Consider the following 14,416-nt stretch of genomic DNA (forward strand, 5'->3'; position numbering starts at 1 on the left):
TAAAAAGAAACTGAATAAAACATATGCTATTTGTTTGTGAGAATATTGCACTTTGAAATCTTATAGTGGTTATATGTCGATGTAAGATCAATATCACAGCATGTTAAACTCTTCAACTAATACTGTGTATGGCCTCCTTTTTTCTCTCAAAACAGCCTCACGTCTTTGTGGCATGGATTCCATAACATGTTGGAAACAATCCTTTGAGATTCTGGTCCATGTTGACATGATTGCATCACATAATTCCTGTAAATCAGGTGCACTTTAATGCTATGAATCTCCCATTCTACCACATCCCAAAAGGTGTACTGGATTCAGATATGGTGACTGGGAAGACCACTGAAGAACATTGAACTCATTGTGATGTTCATGAAACCAGTTTGAGATGAGTTTTGCTTAGTGACAAAATGCATTATCATGCTGGAAGTAACCATTAGAAGATGGTAAACTGTGGCCATAAAGGGATGCACATGGTCAGCAACAATACTCAAATAGGCTGTAGCATTCAACGATGATTGATTGGTATTAACAGGCCCAAAGTGTGCCAAGAAATCATTCCCCACACCATTACACCACCTCCACTATCCTGGACTGTTCACAGGCAGGCTGGGTCCATGGATTCATGATTTTGGGGCAAAATTCCTACCCTACCATCAGCAGTCCCAGCAGAAATCAAAATTCATCAGACCAGGCTATGTTTTTCCAGTCTTCACCTGTCCAGTTTTGGTGAGCCTGTACCCACTGCAGCCTCAGCTTTCTGTTCTTGGCTGACAAAAGTGGAACCCAATGTTATCTTCTGCTGTTGTGGCCCATACGCCTCAAGGTTCGATGTGTTGTGCATGCCGAGATGCTTTTCTCCTCACCACAATTGTACAGAGTGGGTGTCTGAGTTACTGTAGCCTTTCTGTGTAGCTTGAACCAATCTGACCATTCTCTGTTGACCTCTCCCATCAACAAGGTGTTTCCAGCCGCAGAACTACCACTCACTGCATGTTTTTTCTATATTGCACCATTTTAAATAAACTCCAGAGACTTTTGTGCATGAAAATCACAGGAGATTAGTAATTGTGAACATTACCTGAAGCTACTGGTCCAAATCTGCATGATTTTATGCATTGCATTTCTGCCACATGATTGGCTGAATAGATAATTGCATGAATGTGTAGGTGTACAGGTGTTCCTAATAAAGTGCTTAGTGATCTAATCTAAAATATCTCGAAAATTTGGCCCAAACAGTATTTGTTACAACAAGAACAAATGGGGATGGTTTTATTTCATTTTTATGTGGAGGGTAGACAAGCATTATCCTGAAGATTATTTCATAAAAAGGTCTGAAGGAGCTATCCACATCCACTAAATGACTAAAAGCTGTGTCTGATCATAAAAAACACTCAGAAATCAACATATTATGTGAGGATAGCGTTGGTATTCTGCCAGGTATATTGACAAAGGGAAAGACACTGTTGACTCTGTCGACTCCGTCTATTGACATATGGTGGCCAGAACAGGAATGCACTGTAGCTTCAGCACAAACACTACAGTGAAGAGAAACACGCAATTGTGAAACTTAATTACCCACAAAATGTAGTAAGGAGGGGGACAAATGCCAAAACAAATAAAAGAAACACCACTGAACTCTTCAGTTGTATTTCAAAAGGGACATACACAAGAGATGCAATCAAGAAAGAAAAGAAAAGAAAAAAAAAGTTTCCCTCCACGTTCTATACATCATATTGCATAAAATGAATGGTGTTCTATGGTAGTAATTTGGCTACAATAGAATGCATACATATAAAAAATATAACCAGTGTATATAAAACAGTGGACATGCATCCCACATCAACTTGATAATGTCTATAACTAAGAAGTTCAGAAACCACCACTGCTTCAGAACAGTTAATTGTGTCAATCTAAACAAGGGGGGGAAATGTATCCATCAATAACAATGCTCCCATAATTCCAATGTATGGGATGTAAATAAAGGCAAAAGAAAAAATAATAAAATCACAGAATTTATGCAACTGACTGTAGCAGTAACAGAAAATAATACTACTATCCTACAAGGCAAATAAAAGTGTTCACTTTATTTTGACTTGAGGAACATCCTGTCTGATTGGAAACCTGATGAATTTTAATCCAGGACCAACTACCATTTAAAAAACAAAACAAAAAAACACTTTTACTTGTGCTCAAGAGGTGCATGATATATAGAGCTGATATCTGTTGAGTGATTTGATATTAGTGCATCTAGTAGAAAAATTAAACAATTCCTATATTAATGAGAAATAGAGTTATGAGCTTTTAAGATGTAAAATGACATTATCTACTGTGTGATCTTCAACTACAGGAAGAGAGACAGGGAGAGAAAAGAAAACAGAACTAGTCTCTATGAATCTATAGTAACATGAGCAGTGTTCATTGAGGCCAGAACCAACAGGATTATGCAGACTGAATTAACAGAGTACATTCATCTAAAAATCCAGAGTTCACAAAAAGCTCCAATTTCTCCATCTCACTCTTAGCATACACAAAACAAAATGTGCAGCTCTAAATGTACAACATACACACATATGGCACGCATATATATATATATATATATATATATATATATATATATATATATATAGCAAGACACACATCTGAGTCAAATAAGGGAATGTTTCCAAATGAATTATGAGTAACAGCAATTTATATTAAAGATCTCTTTACAATGTAGATCAAATTTGGTCTGTAGTTTAGCATGGCACACTTGTAGGCTTTGAAAACCAGCATCTATGAATTACAGCTTATGGACTTGGTTAAGACATTTCAAACACCCCCTTCCCTGGGGGGGACCGAATCATACAAAGCCAGTATGCTGAAGTGATTCATCATTCAATGAAAAGATGTATAACAAGAATATGTATGGTTATAAATACTAAATAAATGTACCAAAGATCAAAGTCATGCACCATTTGTTTCATCAAACAATGCAGTGAATACACAAATGTCAGTTTAGAGATAGACAAGGCAAACTTTAGTTCATATTTCAAGGACAATGATTAAAGTTACATGACTCAACTGTAATTTCCCAATTTCAGATATTTGCTTGCTAACTACCAAACACACAATAAAATGACATAGCAAATAAAGACATCACCAATATCTGACCCTATAAAATATCTCCATAATTGTAATGAGGAAATTAGAACCGGTGCTTCAAAAAGAGACCAATAACACCATAATTCAGGCTGGGTTTTGTATCTCCAGTTGGATTGAAAGTCCTAGGTATAAAGAGCACTGATTTTGCCCATGAAGCCTAAGTGCAAATTTAATAGGTCAGCTAATTTTAAAACTATTAACTTCTTTAGGTTCATAGTCAAAACTAAACAAAAGATTGGTAAAGAAAGGCAGTTAAGGGTATGTATGAATATTTCACAGATACACAAAAAGGCACTACATGCAGGAAAACACAACTTTTCAGGTAAGCCTACTTCAAGCCTACCTTTTTCATTACTGAAAAATTGAACTTCAGGAATGCACTCAAATTTTGATATCTTTATTAATTACACCATGCTGTATTTGAGGTATACTCTCCCAGTATAATCTAAATGAATTGTATCTCTTATGGTCATGGCATATTAGTGCCATGGATGGACACCTTTTTTTGTACAAAGAAAAAAATTAAGGTGTCAATCAAGGTACCTAGTTCCATTATAATTTAAATGCTTTTCTTTAAAATGAATATTACCTTCATAGTGTTGTGCAAAAATATCTGAGAATTTCATTATATAAAATTATGAATTCATGAGTTTAAATTGGCAATTTAAGAGCTTATCTGTTTGTACCTCTAAGGAATAAATTCTCTCTTAGAGAGACTGGTTGTGCAGTATGATGTTCAAATGAACTGACTGAATTAACAAAAAATACAGAAAAGTGCCTTTTACATGTATACAGACATTAAATGAGTGTGCTGAAGAACAAAAACAACTTCCTAAAATGATTCTCATCCTTGCATGATTAAAGTAACCAGCAAATAGAATGAGAACTTCTGGAGTTCAAATGCTTGCCATGAGATGAACAACCAATACGGTGCTGCTTACATTCGCAGAGCAAGAGTATAAAGTGCTTTTAAATGACTAAAATTTTAAATAGCTTTATTTTTGTTTTTTCAACCAAACGTGTGGCTGCTTGTAGCATCTGGAGAGGAGCTCATTTGAGTTCTGGTTTCAGTAACGTTAACAAGAGAAAATTCTGGAAAGTCTGTTCCTCCATGACTTCTTATGGTGACCTGTCCATTGGAGACACTGTATTGTGAAGACAGTCCAGACCGGGACGTCTGGAACTGAGATCGGAAGTTCTGATCAAAAGTGGCAATCTGAAACGTTTGAGTGATGCCCTGAGTGTCTGTCTTTTTGGGGGACACCTGCTCCAGAAAGTCCTCAGTTGGTGACACAGAAGATGGGTTGGTTTCATCACCCGAAAAAGAGAATGAGTGTTGGGAATCCACTAAAAGACCAAAGTGAGGTTTGTCCAGTCTCAGAGGAGAGTTCATACCTGATCTAAACCGACTTGGAGAACCAAACTGTTTATCTGTAGAAAATAAGGGCTGCCCACCAAGGCTTGCACCATCATTCACAAATGCTAGGCTCTGGCTGTTCAGGTAGCTGTCATTCTGACTGGTCCTCTCCAACGCTTGTTGGAGAAACTTTGAATACTCTTGCAGAAGACTAGCTTTCTCTGCAGTGGGTGCTTGGGAGCTAGTGCCCAATGCCTCAGTAGGGCTACTCTCCGAAACATCAGATGAATTGATGGAGATGCTGGAAGTTACTTCTGTATCTGCTACACTGAAGCTGATCTCTGGCTGTCCATTGGCCTTAATGGAGTAGTGATCCAGGAGTGACTGCAGGACTTCATCAGGGAGCACATTCTTCTCATGGCTCGCTTTGATCTCCACGTTCAGAGTCTGAGTCTCGGATAGGATTGTGGCAGGTACAGTCTCATCTATAACAGTGGCCACAGCTGCCTGAGTAACTGAAGGCTGTGAGGAGATGCTGTTCACATTCAGCGCATATTCCCGACTGTTATTGGCCGTGGTCGCCTGGAGGTAACGCTTCTTCTTGAGAAACTGCATGGCATCATCATAGTTTGTGCTGCTGCCAGAGGGCTTTGTAGGCCCAACCTGGAGCGGATCGACAGTCTCCAAGTCAGGGCTTGGCTCTGCATCCAATATGCCCTTGTTATCAACAATTTCAAATGTATATCTTGTGACTTTTCCCTCCTCAAATGATGACAAAGGTGACAAAAGCTGCGAGTGTTCCAAGGGCTGCTGCTTTACATTCTTCTTGCTAGCAATCTTCTTCAGCACTATCTTTGGAGGCATGATCTCATCAGAAGATGCCTCCCCAGTAATCTGCCTGCTTCCTGGAGAACAATCTGGGAGTTCAACAGAATATTCTGTCACTACATACTCATCCTTTACCTTGATGGCAACGTCATAAAGAGGAAGACATTCATTTTTGCCGAGTCTATCCTCTTCCTTCTTCTCACCACCCTCCACAGCTTTGTCTGTGATAGCAGTGTTTTGGACTGAGGTGCTGTTCTTATCAGTGGACTTCTGACGCTTTTTCTTAGGTAGAGTGCTCTCCTTGGATGGGAAGGAGAATGCAAGTGTTTCTGTGCTGCGAAGAAGGCCATCTTTGGCAACTGCTTTATGGACCTTTCTCTCCTTATTTTCATGGCACATACGTCTATGCTTCAAGACTCGATCAGTCCTGGAGAAGTACTGAGGACAAAACAAAAGATTTTTTTTGTTAAAAGTGACACTATTAAACAATTCTAGCTCAAAATATACCTCAAGAAAGGCAAGCTACTGGCCAAAACAAGGACAGTCCTGTATTCAAGTACAAACGAATAATTAATTCAATTTCAGTTCATTTGTATAGTGTTGTTAACAATACACAACAAGGCAGAAATAAAGACCCTAAGAACACTTTCACACCCATTAATCTGGTTTCGAAATCAGAGAAAATGTTTTTGCTTGCTATGTGGTTTTGTTTGTTTTCTAACTGCACACAATTAAATAAACCAAAAAGCTTAAAAACTTTGGCTAAGGAGTGTGCAGGGCTGAAAACACACGCTTCAAGCTCTTTCATTCACTGGTCAGAAATCCGGCAACAGATCCCACCACACAAAACACGTGGCGTGTTTGGTTCACTTTGTGCAGCTGGATTGAATCAGGATCAAACTACTTTCTGACAGAAATAGAACCATGCTAAAGAATGCTCAGATGGTCTAGGATCAGTTATTTAGGTCTGCACCTGAGTGCGATTAGTGTGTTCTTACCTGCACAAACAAACCGCACCAAAAGAGGAAAATACACCAGGGTTTGATTAAAAACGGATTAAACACTGCACATGTCAAAGCACCCAAAAAGATCAGCACAGAAATGTGAAAATTGTATTATTCTAACCTGGTGACAGTAATCACACTGATAGGGCTTCTCCCCGCTGTGCGTCCTCTTGTGTCTTTCCATATGATATTTCTGGATGAATCTCATCCCACACTCATCACATCGAAATGGCTTTTCTCCTACAGGATCAAAACATATTCAAGTAGTTGGAAAATAAGACATACTACATCCATCAAGTAAACATTGTGTGTTTTAAAGTAAAATGACTAATGAATATTACTATAATTATGTACGTGAATGGTCAAAAATTGATTGCTGGATAGAGATATTGATCATGATTACAATTATGATTTGGGATTTCTTCTTACCTGTGTGAATTTTCTCATGTCTTTGCAACAGGTACTTTTGAATGAAACGCATGTCACACTGACTGCACTGAAAAGGCTTTTCTCCTGTAGAGGAATTTGTAGAAAGAGATAATCATAAAGGAAACGGGGGAGCAAAGACCATCCATTTTCAGCACATTCAGTAGGTGTGCAAGTGTTTGTGTTACCCGTATGGATGAAGACATGTCTCTGTAGATGGTAATTTGTTCGGAAAGCAGCGTTGCAGTGCTCGCAGATGTGTGACTTTGGATTCTGATGTCCCAGTGAGCCATCTTCATTAATGGTAAGAATCTAACAGATTAGATACATCGTTTAATTCACAGTTTACGTGCTCACATTTACGTGGTCGACATATGACTCAGTTTTAAAAAGAAAAGAAAAAAAGTCAGTGGCAGAAATGCCATTCCTTTTAAAGTCTATATACTGAGAATGCATAGCTACCTTTGCAGGAGACCGCTGCTTTCTCTTCTTCTTTTTGTGACATTCTGTAAGGTCAGTCTCCTGTTTCTTGTCCTTTTTATTGAGAATTAATGGGTTGGACAGCTTCAGTTCCTGTTTAATATTCACCTGAAAAGAATACAAATGAAAATTTAATTACACTAAGCAGAAAAGCTGAAATCAGTTGGTTCCCAACACTAGACTAAAATGCCCACTGACATTTTATGTAATACAGCATAAATGTTAATCTTGCTCATTAAAAAAACAGCATAAAAGGGAGGATCAACTGAAATACTTCAATATAAAGTTATATTACTTTAAATAAGATTTTTTTTTTTTTTAAAGCTAGAACACACTGACATACACACCTGCTTCCTCTGATGTACATTTATATAGTCCAGTGCCCTCCACTAATATTGGCACCTTTGTTAAATTTGAGCAAAGAAGGCTGTGAAAAATTGTTTAACCTTTCATTAAAGTAAATAAATTAATTTAAATAAAATTAAAAATAATAAATAATTTTTAAAAAAATTCACAAAAACACTCTGCTCTCATGGACAGCAAGCGATTGCAAACGAAACAGATTTATCTTTTAAAAAAAAAAAAAAAAAAAAAAAAAAAAAAACCCTCTTCATTAAATATAGGTGTGCAACAATTATCGGCACCCCTATGAATTCATATGAGAAAAATATATTTGAAGTATATTCCCAATGATATTAACTTTTTTAGTACACCTGGGTGACTAGGAACAGGAAATTGTTCAACAATGACTCCCTGTTTCACAGGGGTATAAATATGAGGTAACACATAGGCCAAATTCATTCATAACAATGGGTAAGACCAAGGAATATATCTGTGATGTGCGGCAAAAGGTTGTTGAGCTTCAGAAAATGGGAAGTGGCTATAAGAAAATAGCACAAGCATTGAAAATGCCCATTTCCACAATCAGGGCATTAATTAAGAAGTTCCAGTCAACTGGAAATGTTATGAATCAACCTGGAATTGGACGTGTGTCTATACTGTCTCAACACACTGTGAAGAGGATGGTTCGAGTGGCCAAAAAATCTCCAAGGATCACAACTGGAGAACTGCAGAAGTTAGTTGGATCTTGGGGTCAGAAAGTCTCCAAAACTACAATCCGAAGTCACCTACATCACTGCAAATTGTTTGGAAGGGTTTCAAGAAAAAAAGCCTCTACTCTCATCCAAAAACAAACTCAAGAATCTTCAGTTTGCCAGATACTACTGGAACTTCAAATGGGATCTTGTTCTATAGTCAGATGAAAACAAAATAAAGCTGGTTTTGGCAATAAACACCAGAGGTGGTTTTGGTGCACACAGAGACGTAGCCATATGGAAAAGTACCTCATGCCCATGGTTGAATATAGTGGTGGCTCTCTAATGTTTTGGGACTATTTTTCTGCCAGAGTACCTGGACATTTTGTTAAGATACATGACATCATGGACTCATATCAAATATCTACAGATATTAAATGAAAACCTGAATGCCTTTGCCAGAAAGCTTAAAATGGACCGTGGTTGGATCTTCCAGCAGGACAATGATCCAAAACATGCATCAAAATCAACACAAAAATGGTTTACTGACCACAAAATCAAGGTCCTGCCTTGACCATCCTAGTCCCCTGACTTACCCATCAATAACCCATACCCATCAATAACCTGTGGGGTGAACTGAAGGTGAAAGTCCACAAGCGTGGACCGCGAAATTTGAAGTATCTGGAGAGATTCTGTATGGAGGAATGGTCTCAGATCAATTGCCATGTATTCTCCAATTTATTCAGGCATTATAGGAGAAGACACAAAGCCGTTATCTTGGCAAAGGGAGATAGCATAAAGTATCAACTAAAAGGGTGCCAATAATTGTTGGACACCAGTGTTTAACTTTTAAGATTTTGTCTTTTTTGTCGATTGTGTTTGCAATTGTTTGACATCCATGAGAGCAGAGAAGTTTTGTGATTTTTTTTTAAACAAAAGATCAGAAGCTTAGACAATCAACGCAAATTTTTCACAGTAGTCTTTGCTCATATTTACGAAGGGTGCCAAAATTATGGAAGGCACTGTAATGTAGAGTGAACTCACAGGCATGTGTAGAGTGTATGGTAGCTTGTGAGAAAGCCGCTGAGAGAAGTCTTGTTCTCCCACTGCATTGCTCTTCACCGTCTCCTCATGAACCATAAGTGCATCGTGTGAGATGAGGTTGTGTGAGGTCAGTGTGCCACCAGCCAGATCTTCATCATCATCTTCCTCCTCATCATCATCATCAGCAAGCAGGGGTTGATTGGCCAAGCTCTTTTCTCCAAGCGACATATCCAAACTTCCTCCTGCTCCTCCCCTTTTGTCCACCCCAGAGGGTGCTAAAGTTTGCGCTGAGTGGTGCAGGTTCACAGTGCCACATCGAATCAGGATTCCATCCAACTTGTCATCGATGTTCATCTTTCTGAGTTACTTGGTTGCAGCTGCGTGGCTCCAGAAAAACAGTTGATTGTCATGGACCTGTGCTAGTATTCGTGACAGCTGGATATTAGTCCTCTGCCAACCTGGTTGAAGGTCGAAGGACAAATAAAGACAATGTTCGGACAAGGAGGGTGATGGTGTTTGGTCATTATCCTCAGTTACAAATAAATCTCACTGCTCAACCAGTAAAATGTGCAGGTTACCATTCTACATAAGGCATGAAATATTTAGAAGGTTAAAAGTGGGAAGACTATAAATGCAAATTCATATGAAACATTTTTATATATATATATATATATATATATATATATATATATATATATATATATATATATATATATATATATATATATATGTGTGTGTGTGTGTGTGTATGTATATGTATATACACATACACACACAGTATCTCACAAAAGTGAGTACACCCCTCACATTTTTGTAAATATTTGATTATATCTTTTCATGTAACAACACTGAAGAAATGACACTTTGCTACAATGTAAAGTATCGAGTGTACAGCTTGTGTAACAGTGTAAATTTGCTGTCCCCTCAAAATATCTCAACACAGCCAATAATGTCTAAACCGCTGGCAACAAAAGTGAGTACACCCCTAAGTGAAAATATCCAAATTGGGCCCAATTAGCCATTTTCCCTCCCCGGTGTTATGTGGCTTGTTAGTGTTACAAGGTCTCAGGTGTGAATGGGGAGCAGGTGTATTAAGTTTGGTGTCATCGCTCTCACACTCCCTCACACTGGTCACTGGAAGTTCAACATGGCACCTCATGGCAAAAAACTTTCTGAGGATCTGAAAAAAATAATTGTTGCTGTACGTAAAGATGGCCTAGGCTATAAGAAGATTGCCAAGACCCTGACACTGAGGTGCAGCACGGTGGCCAAGACCATACAGTGGTTTAACAGGACAGGTTCCACTGAGAACAGGCCTCGCCATGGTCGACCAAAGAAGTTGAGTGCACGTGCTCAGCGTCATATCCAGAGGTTGTGTTTGGGAAATAGACATACGAGTGCTGCCAGCATTGCTGCAGAGGTTGAAGAGGTGGGGGGTCAGCCTGTCAGTGCTCAGACCATACGCCGCACACTGCATCAAATTGGTCTGCATGGCTGTCATTCCAGAAGGAAGCCTCTTCTAAAGATGATGCACAAAAAAGCCCGCAAACAGTTTGCTGAAGACAAGCAGACTAAGGATATGGATTACTGGAACCATGTCCTGTGGTCTGATGAGACCAAGATAATCTTATTTGGTTCAGATGGTGTCAAGCGTGTGTGGCGGCAACCAGGTGAGGAGTACAAAGACAAGTGTGTCCTGCCTACAGTCAAGCATGGTGGTGGGAGTGTCATGGTCTGGGGCTGCATGAGTGCTGCCGGCACTGGGGAGATACAGTTCATTGAGGGAACCATGAATGCCAACATGTACTTTGACATACCTAAACAGAGCATGATCCCCTCCCTCTGGAGACAGGGCAGTATTCCAGCATGATAACGACCCCAAACACACCTCCAGGACAACCACTGCCTTGCTAAAGAAGCTAAGGGTGAAGGTGAGGGACTACACCCTATTGAGTATCTGTGGGGCATCCTCAAACGGAAGGTGGAAGAGCACAAGGTCTCTAACATCCACCAGCTCTGTGATGTCATCAAGGATGAGTGGAAGAGGACTCCAGTGGCAACCTGTGAAGCTCTGGTGAACTCCATGCCCAAGAGGATTAAGGCAGTGCTGGAAAATAATGGTGGCCACACAAAATATTGACACTTTGGGCCCAATTTGGACATTTTCATTTAGGGGTGTACTCACTTTTGTTGCTAGCGTTTTAGACATTAATGGCTGTGTGTTGAGTTATTTTGAGGGGACAGCAAATTTACACTGTTACACAAGCTGTACACTCACTACTTTACATTGTAGCAAAGTGTCATTTCTTCAGTGTTGTCACATGAAAAGATATAATCACATATTTACAAAAATGCGAGGGGTGTACTCACTTTTGGGAGATACTGTATATATTCTCTATGGGTCTATGAGTGACATCAAATATTAGATAAGGTTCATTCTGCTTTAGTTATGGCTGTATATCACACAGCTGGTTGCGCTGGAAGGCAGCTTGGTCCCCAGCTAACCAATGTAGCGAATAATAATTTATATTCTTTTATTAATTATCAAAGCTATACAGTTCATTATAGAGGCATATTAACACTGCTGGAAGGTCTATTACGGCCAGCAAACTAACGGCTACGTAAAGGCCTTGTAAACTGTGTGTATCAAGATAAAACAAAAATAATAAAGCGCAGTACTTTTGATAGAAAATGACCTTGTAATGTCGATGAACAAGTTGTACTGTTAGCTAACAGTAGCTACGAATGTTTGGTGATCAGATAAACCTATACTGAAAGCCTTGTTGCATTATAAAACTATGAAAATGATCTCCAGCTGGTAGAGCACTGAAGAAATACACAGCGAGCTAACTACGTAGCTAAATCATTTGCCTGGATTATAGCCGAAATTATATTTGTTTAACTAATACGTCTTTACTGCAGCGCTTAAATAAATACCAGACTATTTATTAACACTAAAACATCGCTGTCAAATCGGCCTTACAAATGTCACGGCCGCTGCTCAATGGCTATTAGATGCCTGCGTTAGCCTGATAAATCATCACCGGACACGGGCTAGCTAGCTTTCTGGCTAGCAATGTTAACCTTTCAGGCCTGGGAAATCACAACAGTAGCCGGTTTAGCTAGCGTTATCTTAAACACACAACTTTGATGGCTAGCTTGCTAACGGTGCGACTACTTGTTTTTTTTTTAACAACAAAAAAAAAATAGCACAAGAACTCACCCGCACGGTTTTGCTGGTAATTTTCTACACGTAGCTACGTTAGCTAAGTGTTATTTTTCACAGCGCCACTACCCGAATATAATCAGCAGTCATAATCTCCCTGTAAAAGTTTTCGTTGCTGCTGTGCTGATTGATTAGCAACTGGCTAGCTGGAAAGCTTGTAGCGACATTCCAGGGCTGCATTCCAAATCGCTGTCTATTGCTCATTAAGTGCACTACCTAGGGCGTTGTTGTCGTTGTTATGAATATCAGGATGTAGTGCACTTACATAGTGAGAGGAACGCTGTTTGGCATACGACCACTGTACTCTTTTCCACTCTACAGCCATTTATTTGCACTGCATTGTGGGGATTTTTGGTCATTTCTATTACAGGGTGTCGGTCATGTTAAAGTTCTCCAAGTGCAGAGGATTCAGATCAGATGCGTCTGTTAAACACAGACGGACTGGAGTCAAAGGGGTGAAATAATCACTTATTCGTGGCAAAAGCAACGCAAATATCGTCTCTGGGAAATATCTACAGATGTCCTGAAAATAGTTTCCCATCCGAGGTTGGCAAAGGCCTTCTTCACCTAGGAGTAATCTGTTCTGCTGTTTGCTCAGTGCCTTAACCAAGTGGCACATAATGGAAAATATTTGCAATGGCTTCTATGGGTATTTGTCAAATAGGTTATTTATGAACAGAGACTTTACAACTGTGATGTATCTATAATAATACAATGGTACAATCTGGCTCTTATTCAAGTCCTGTCTCAGAAAAAAAGCTATTATTTTTGCTAAAGAATTCCACTGTTACACTAATTTCCTATATTTTTCCACCCACTGCAATGCCATAGTGTCAATACCTGAGATACAGTGGGAGAAATAAGTATTAAGTGTGTCAAGTTCTTTTTTCAGTAAATATATTTCCAATGAAATATGTCTTTGAAGACAATATGTTTAGAAGAATGGGCCAAAATCACACCCGAATACTGTGACCAATTAATTTCTTCCTACAGGAAGCATCTTGAAGCTGTCATTACAAACAAAGGCGTCTCCACTAAGTATTAAATACATTTCAGTTAGCATGTTCAATACTTTTTTCCTGTGTCATTCCTCTTTATTACAAATAACTTCATTTATGGATTTTAATGTGTGGATTTCTTGAGTTAATTCTGATGTCTGGTGAAAATTTCAAGTGAATAGCCTCCTTGGAAATATATTTACTGAAAAAAATGTTGACATGTTCAATACTTATATCCTCCAGTGTATGCATGTTGACAAATGCACTATAATACAAACATTTTATCCACAACAAATATTGCTAGAAAGTACAGACACATGATGAAAGTATTAATCCTTTTTTTTTTTTTTTTAAAGGTCTCTTAAAAATAAAATAAAAAATCTGAAAGACTTTCGTGTATTGACACCATACAAATTGTGTTTCATATCCTATACGCTGCATATTCTCCTCGTGCTTTGGGGGGTTTCTTCCAGGTACTCCGGTTTCCTCCCCCAGTCCCAAAACATGCACTGTAGGCTGATTGGCATTTCCAAATTGTCTGTAGTGTGTGAATGGTTGTGTGAGTCTGTGTGCGATTGTGTCCTGCGATGGCTTGGCACTCCATCCCGGGTGTCCCCCGCCACATGCCCCGAGTCCCCTGGCATAGGCTCCAGGCTCCCTGCAACCCTGTATAGGATAAGCAGTACAGAAAAAGGATGAATGGATGGATGGACTTTGAGAAGTTCAAGCAATACCAAAAACAAATTTATGAAGGTCATGTATGTAACCCTGGCTAAACAACTAAGTGGAGGACTGCCAGTACGGTTTTCCTTCGTAACTAGTGGAGTATTCCCGTTTGCTCGAGTACCAATGATAAAGTTTTCATCTAATGACCATGA

General features: G+C 39.1%; 1 protein-coding gene across 2 annotated transcripts; it reads right to left on the bottom strand.

Moving 5' to 3' along the window:
* Positions 1 to 1,631: 1,631 nt before the first annotated feature.
* znf148 (zinc finger protein 148) lies at positions 1,632 to 12,827 on the bottom strand. Of its 2 annotated transcripts, none has more exons than XM_053681081.1 (7): positions 12,806 to 12,827; positions 9,315 to 9,772; positions 7,219 to 7,344; positions 6,945 to 7,068; positions 6,760 to 6,843; positions 6,452 to 6,570; positions 1,632 to 5,764 (listed from the first exon to the last, which is right to left on the bottom strand). In XM_053681081.1, the coding sequence occupies exons 2-7, from the start codon at positions 9,666 to 9,668 to the stop codon at positions 4,151 to 4,153; spliced, it is 2,421 nt and encodes an 806-aa protein (XP_053537056.1). In that variant the 5' UTR covers positions 9,669 to 9,772; positions 12,806 to 12,827; the 3' UTR covers positions 1,632 to 4,150. The 2 variants fall into 2 exon arrangements, with proteins under 2 accessions (XP_053537056.1, XP_017324953.1); XM_017469464.3 differs by lacking the exon at positions 12,806 to 12,827 and adding an exon at positions 12,538 to 12,728.
* Between the last annotated feature and the right edge of the window lie 1,589 nt (positions 12,828 to 14,416).

This window comes from Ictalurus punctatus, chromosome 6 (genome assembly GCF_001660625.3).
Source record: "Ictalurus punctatus breed USDA103 chromosome 6, Coco_2.0, whole genome shotgun sequence".
Lineage (NCBI taxonomy): Eukaryota > Metazoa > Chordata > Actinopteri > Siluriformes > Ictaluridae > Ictalurus > Ictalurus punctatus.